General features: G+C 58.1%; 1 protein-coding gene across 1 annotated transcript in view; it reads left to right on the forward strand.

Annotated features, from left to right (window-relative positions):
• Window positions 1-7500, forward strand: part of LOC133120298 (solute carrier family 12 member 3-like) — a 66824-nt gene that overhangs the window by 15181 nt on the left and 44143 nt on the right. The window contains exons 8-10 of the mRNA XM_061230290.1: window positions 659-789; window positions 1261-1345; window positions 6902-7059. Of these exons, the coding sequence (XP_061086274.1) occupies window positions 659-789; window positions 1261-1345; window positions 6902-7059 (374 nt within the window). The remainder of the gene's footprint in view (window positions 1-658; window positions 790-1260; window positions 1346-6901; window positions 7060-7500) is intronic.

Genomic DNA, 7500 nt, shown 5'->3' on the forward strand with positions numbered 1-7500 from the left:
CACACACCATCACAGCCTAACACACACCACCAACACAGCCTGACACACACACCATCACAGCCACACACACACCATCACACACACACACACACCATCACAGCCACACACACACCACCAACACAGCCTGACACACACACACACACACACACACACCATCACAGCCTCACACACACACACCATCACAGCCACACACACACCACCAACACAGCCTGACACACACACACACACACACACACACACACACACACCATCACAGCCACACACACACCACCAACACAGCCTGACACACACACCATCATAGCCTCACACAGTGTGTGTGTATTACCTGTGACAGGTAAAGTGTGTGTATTACCTGTGTCAGGTAAAGTGTGTGTATTGCCTGTGACAGGTAAAGTGTGTGTATTACCTGTGTCAGGTAAAGTGTGTGTATTGCCTGTGACAGGTGAAGTGTGTGTATGACTTGTGACAGGTAAAGTGTGTGTATTACCTGTGACAGGTGAAGTGTGTGTATTTCCTGTGACAGGTAAAGTGTGTGTATTTCCTGTGACAGGTGAAGTGTGTGTATTACCTGTGACAGGTAAAGTGTGTGTATTACCTGTGACAGGTGAAGTGTGTGTATTACCTGTGACAGGTAAAGTGTGTGTATTACCTGTGACAGGTGAAATCTTTCTGACCAACCTGTGGCCGGACTGGAGGGGTCCGGAGGGGAACTTCTTCCAGATGTTCGCCATTTTCTTCCCCTCTGCCATTGGCATCCTGTCCGGCGCAAACATCTCTGGAGACCTGAAGGTCCACAGATTATACATAATACATACAACAGACTACATACAAACTACATACAGTATAAACTACATACAACCTACATATTAAATGCAGCATGACTACATATAATACAATATATATAACCAGTGTAAACATACATCATACACACTACATTACAGTACAAACTCAATTCAAAATACACACTACATACAGTAGAAACTACATACAAAATACATAACAGTGCACACATACAACAAACACACTACAGAACTCTAAACTACAAGCACAAATCGAGCACTTGAATGTGAACAACAAAAAACACGCAGTACTGTAATTTGAACTACAAAAACACACAGCAATTGTACAAGCACAGACCCAGCACTAATGTATCAAGGTGTCACAATCCACAGTCAGTGTATACATGTCAAGATGTGAACATTGTTTGTGTATATGTATGTGTATGTATACTTCATGTTTATACCCTGTGTGTGTGTTCAGGATCCAGAGTCAGCGATTCCTAAGGGTACTTTGATGGCCATATTCTGGACCACAGTCAGCTACCTGGGAATTTCAGCTACCTTAGGTCAGTTACCATGAGGACCTCTCCCTTTCCTCCAGCCCCAGAGCTCCAGAGCCCAGAGCCCCAGAGCCCCAGAGACAGAGCCCCAGAGCCCCAGAGCCCCAGAGCCCCAGAGAAAGAGCCCCAGAGCCCCAGAGCCCCAGAGCCCCAGAGCCCCAGAGACAGAGCCCCAGAGCCCCAGAGACAGAGCCCCAGAGCCCCAGAGCCCCAGAGACAGAGCCCCAGAGCCCCAGAGACAGAGCCCCAGAGACAGAGCCCCAGAGCCCCAGAGCCCCAGAGCTCCAGAGCCCCAGAGCCCCAGAGACAGAGCCCCAGAGCCCCAGAGCCCCAGAGCCCCAGAACCCCAGAGCCCCAGAGACAGAGCCCCAGAGCCCCAGAGACAGAGCCCCAGAGCCCCAGAGCCCCAGAGACAGAGCCCCAGAGCCCCAGAGCCCCAGAGCCCCAGAGCCCCAGAGCCCCAGAGCCCAGAGCCCCAGAGACAGAGCCCCAGAGCCCCAGAGACAGAGCCCCAGAGCCCCAGAGCCCCAGAGCCCCAGAGACAGAGCCCCAGAGCCCCAGAGACAGAGCCCCAGAGACAGAGCCCCAGAGACAGAGCCCCAGAGCCCCAGAGCACCAGAGCCCCAGAGCCCCAGAGCCCCAGAGACAGAGCCCCAGAGCCCCAGAGCCCCAGAGCTCCAGAGCCCCAGAGCCCCAGAGACAGAGCCCCAGAGCCCCAGAGCCCCAGAGCACCAGAGCCCCAGAGCCCCAGAGACCCAGAGCCCCAGAGCCCCAGAGACAGAGCCCCAGAGACCCAGAGACCCAGAGACAGAGCCCCAGAGCCCCAGAGCCCCAGAGACAGAGCCCCAGAGACAGAGCCCCAGAGACAGAGCCCCAGAGACAGAGCCCCAGAGCCCCAGAGCCCCAGAGCCCCAGAGACAGAGCCCCAGGGCCCCAGAGCCCCAGAGACAGAGCCCCAGAGCCCCAGAGCCCCAGAGCCCCAGAGACCCAGAGACAGAGCCCCAGAGACAGAGCCCCAGAGACAGAGCCCCAGAGCCCCAGAGCCCCAGAGACAGAGCCCCAGAGCCCCAGAGACAGAGCCCCAGAGCCCCAGAGCCCCAGAGACAGAGCCCCAGAGCCCCAGAGACAGAGCCCCAGAGACAGAGCCCCAGAGACAGAGCCCCAGAGCCCCAGAGCCCCAGAGCCCCAGAGCTCCAGAGACAGAGCCCCAGAGACAGAGCCCCAGAGCCCCAGAGCCCCAGAGCCCCAGAGACAGAGCCCCAGAGCCCCAGAGACAGAGCCCCAGAGCCCCAGAGCCCCAGAGCCCCAGAGCTCCAGAGACAGAGCCCCAGAGACAGAGCCCCAGAGCCCCAGAGCCCCAGAGCCCCAGAGACAGAGCCCCAGAGCCCCAGAGACAGAGCCCCAGAGACAGAGCCCCAGAGCCCCAGAGCCCCAGAGCCCCAGAGACAGAGCCCCAGAGCCCCAGAGCCCCAGAGACAGAGCCCCAGAGCCCCAGAGCCCCAGAGACAGAGCCCCAGAGACAGAGCCCCAGAGCCCCAGAGACAGAGCCCCAGAGCCCCAGAGACAGAGCCCCAGAGCCCCAGAGCCCCAGAGACAGAGCCCCAGAGCCCCAGAGACCCAGAGACAGAGCCCCAGAGCCCCAGAGACAGAGCCCCAGAGACAGAGCCCCAGAGACAGAGCCCCAGAGCCCCAGAGACAGAGCCCCAGAGCCCCAGAGACAGAGCCCCAGAGACAGAGCCCCAGAGCCCCAGAGCCCCAGAGCCCCAGAGCCCCAGAGACAGAGCCCCAGAGCCCCAGAGCCCCAGAGCCCAGAGCCCCAGAGCCCCAGAGCCCCAGAGACAGAGCCCCAGAGACAGAGCCCCAGAGCCCCAGAGCCCCAGAGACAGAGCCCCAGAGCCCCAGAGACAGAGCCCCAGAGACAGAGCCCCAGAGACAGAGCCCCAGAGACAGAGCCCCAGAGCCCCAGAGCCCCAGAGCCCCAGAGACAGAGCCCCAGAGCCCCAGAGCCCCAGAGCCCCAGAGCTCCAGAGACAGAGCCCCAGAGACAGAGCCCCAGAGCCCCAGAGCCCCAGAGACAGAGCCCCAGAGCCCCAGAGCCCCAGAGCCCCAGAGCTCCAGAGCCCCAGAGCCCCAGAGACAGAGCCCCAGAGCCCCAGAGCCCCAGAGCCCCAGAGCCCCAGAGCCCCAGAGACAGAGCCCCAGAGCCCCAGAGACAGAGCCCCAGAGCCCCAGAGCCCCAGAGACAGAGCCCCAGAGCCCCAGAGCCCCAGAGCCCCAGAGCCCCAGAGCCCCAGAGCCCAGAGCCCCAGAGACAGAGCCCCAGAGCCCCAGAGACAGAGCCCCAGAGCCCCAGAGCCCCAGAGCCCCAGAGACAGAGCCCCAGAGCCCCAGAGACAGAGCCCCAGAGACAGAGCCCCAGAGACAGAGCCCCAGAGCCCCAGAGCACCAGAGCCCCAGAGCCCCAGAGCCCCAGAGACAGAGCCCCAGAGCCCCAGAGCCCCAGAGCTCCAGAGCCCCAGAGCCCCAGAGACAGAGCCACAGAGCCCCAGAGCCCCAGAGCACCAGAGCCCCAGAGCCCCAGAGACCCAGAGCCCCAGAGCCCCAGAGCCCCAGAGACCCAGAGCCCCAGAGACCCAGAGACAGAGCCCCAGAGCCCCAGAGCCCCAGAGACAGAGCCCCAGAGACAGAGCCCCAGAGACAGAGCCCCAGAGACAGAGCCCCAGAGCCCCAGAGCCCCAGAGCCCCAGAGACAGAGCCCCAGGGCCCCAGAGCCCCAGAGACAGAGCCCCAGAGCCCCAGAGCCCCAGAGCCCCAGAGACCCAGAGACAGAGCCCCAGAGACAGAGCCCCAGAGACAGAGCCCCAGAGCCCCAGAGCCCCAGAGACAGAGCCCCAGAGCCCCAGAGACAGAGCCCCAGAGCCCCAGAGCCCCAGAGACAGAGCCCCAGAGCCCCAGAGACAGAGCCCCAGAGACAGAGCCCCAGAGACAGAGCCCCAGAGCCCCAGAGCCCCAGAGCCCCAGAGCTCCAGAGACAGAGCCCCAGAGACAGAGCCCCAGAGCCCCAGAGCCCCAGAGCCCCAGAGACAGAGCCCCAGAGCCCCAGAGACAGAGCCCCAGAGCCCCAGAGCCCCAGAGCCCCAGAGCTCCAGAGACAGAGCCCCAGAGACAGAGCCCCAGAGCCCCAGAGCCCCAGAGCCCCAGAGACAGAGCCCCAGAGCCCCAGAGACAGAGCCCCAGAGACAGAGCCCCAGAGCCCCAGAGCCCCAGAGCCCCAGAGACAGAGCCCCAGAGACAGAGCCCCAGAGCCCCAGAGCCCCAGAGACAGAGCCCCAGAGCCCCAGAGCCCCAGAGACAGAGCCCCAGAGACAGAGCCCCAGAGCCCCAGAGACAGAGCCCCAGAGCCCCAGAGCCCCAGAGACAGAGCCCCAGAGCCCCAGAGACCCAGAGACAGAGCCCCAGAGCCCCAGAGACAGAGCCCCAGAGACAGAGCCCCAGAGACAGAGCCCCAGAGCCCCAGAGACAGAGCCCCAGAGCCCCAGAGACAGAGCCCCAGAGACAGAGCCCCAGAGCCCCAGAGCCCCAGAGCCCCAGAGCCCCAGAGACAGAGCCCCAGAGCCCCAGAGCCCCAGAGCCCAGAGCCCCAGAGCCCCAGAGCCCCAGAGACAGAGCCCCAGAGACAGAGCCCCAGAGCCCCAGAGCCCCAGAGACAGAGCCCCAGAGCCCCAGAGACAGAGCCCCAGAGACAGAGCCCCAGAGACAGAGCCCCAGAGACAGAGCCCCAGAGCCCCAGAGCCCCAGAGCCCCAGAGACAGAGCCCCAGAGCCCCAGAGCCCCAGAGCCCCAGAGCTCCAGAGACAGAGCCCCAGAGACAGAGCCCCAGAGCCCCAGAGCCCCAGAGACAGAGCCCCAGAGCCCCAGAGACAGAGCCCCAGAGCCCCAGAGACAGAGCCCCAGAGCCCCAGAGCCCCAGAGCCCCAGAGCTCCAGAGACAGAGCCCCAGAGACAGAGCCCCAGAGCCCCAGAGCCCCAGAGACAGAGCCCCAGAGCCCCAGAGACAGAGCCCCAGAGACAGAGCCCCAGAGCCCCAGAGCCCCAGAGCCCCAGAGACAGAGCCCCAGAGACAGAGCCCCAGAGACCCAGAGCCCCAGAGCCCCAGAGACCCAGAGCCCCAGAGCCCCAGAGACAGAGCCCCAGACCCAGAGCCCCAGAGCCCCAGAGACAGAGCCCCAGAGCCCCAGAGCCCCAGAGACAGAGCCCCAGAGCCCCAGAGCCCCAGAACAAATATATTAGCATACAAGATGTTATTATTGTGATTATTGTACTTATTTTCACAATCGTCTCGGCCTGTTGCTATCTGAGGAGAGCACAAGGAGTGGAGAGATAGGGTGAGGGTGAGATGGGGGAGGGTGAGGTAGGGTGAGGGTGAGATGGGGTGAGGGTGAGAAGGGGGAGGGTGAGGTAGGGGGAGGGTGACAGGTGGAGGGAAGTGCAAATACTTTTTTTGAGAATAAAAAGTGTTGTTCACTTTTGTAAGCGAAATAGAGTATTTTACACATCATATGGCCCATAATATTATTTAGTTTCCATGTGTCCTTTTGGAGCCTCCAAATGACCTTTTTTGAAAACAGCCTAGACATAGCTTAGAAAAAACGATACAGAATGCACATTTTTGGTGATATTGTCATCAAATTTCAATGGGGATTTTCCAGTGTTTTGGTTGTGGCTCCATTGTGTTTCTAAGTGCGGCAGGCAGCACCACAATAATCTGCACCCACTCAAAACAGAAAATATTTTCAGTGAGTAAAAAAACTTCCACCTCCACTTTTGAGCCCACTCTTGGACAACAAATCCCAAAGGTGTGTTAGGGCTCCTTTCAGAAGGCGGGACTATGGACTATGCCTGAAGTGAAAAGGTTTCAAGAATAGTGGGCCTTTTATTCTGGGTATGTCATTTTCAAAATTGTGTTAAGAAAAGGGGTGACACTTAAGGGGTTTTTATGTACTACATTTGTATGTACTTATTTACAAACATTATTAAATTAAAAATACATTTACTAAAATATTTAAACATTACATTAAAAACCTGTTTACTAAAACATTGACATTATTATATTACAAACACATTTACTAAAACATTTGTTCATTATTACATTAAAAACACATTTACTAAAAACAATTATGCATTATAACATTAAAAAACTCATTTTTTAATGAGGGTGTGTCTGTGTGGCTCATTAGGTTAAGGCGTGGTCCATGGATGAGCCCCAGAGTTACAGAGTTACATTAATTCCAGTCAATTTATTTGCTCTCTAGCCACCCCTACTGGTTGATGGGGGGACTGCATGCCACAGCACAGCTGCATATGAAAGGTCTTCAGACTCCACACTATGAGAGATGACTGTGGGCTGCAGCGGGGAAACAAGCAGGATGGCGGCTTAAACCCAATTGGACATTTGAAATTGGGGTGGGAATTGGACATTTTTAGCCCCAAGTTGGCCACCGATTAAATAATTAATAATAAGATGTAAAATGTGTTTTTGTGGATGTGCCTCCCCTCCCCCAGGGGGCAGTGTACTGCGAGACGCCTCTGGAAGTCTGAACGACAGTTTGGGGCTCAATGCCTCTGCAGGGTGTGAAGGCGTGGCCTGCAGTCTGGGCTGGAACTTCTCTTCCTGTGAACTCACACATACCTGTTCATTCGGCCTGGCCAACAACTTCCAGGTGTGTCCCACAATCCCCTGTGCTCTGTGTGTGTGTGTTCTACACATGTGAGAGTTGAGTGTTGATTAGACTAAGCAGGAGACAATCCTCCCCTGGAGCAATGCAGGGTTAAGGGCCTTGCTCAAGGGCCCAACGGCTGTGTGGCTGTGCAGATCTTAATGTGGCTACTCCGGGGTTAGAACCACCCACCTGGCATGTCCCAGTCATTTACCTTAACCACTACGCTACAGGCAGCCCCTACTGGGGGCGTTCTACAGGCCTGTGTGTGTGTGTGTTCTGTAGGTGCTCAGTGTGTGTGTGAGTGTGTGTGTGTGTGTTTGTGTGTTCTGCAGGTGCTCAGTGTGTGTGTGAGTGTGTGTTTGTGTGTTTTGCAGGTGCTCAGTGTGTGTGTGAGTGTGTGTGTGTGTGTTCTGCAGGTGCTCAGTGTGTGTGTGTGTGTGT

This window comes from Conger conger, unplaced genomic scaffold, assembly GCF_963514075.1.
Source record: "Conger conger unplaced genomic scaffold, fConCon1.1 SCAFFOLD_88, whole genome shotgun sequence".
Lineage (NCBI taxonomy): Eukaryota > Metazoa > Chordata > Actinopteri > Anguilliformes > Congridae > Conger > Conger conger.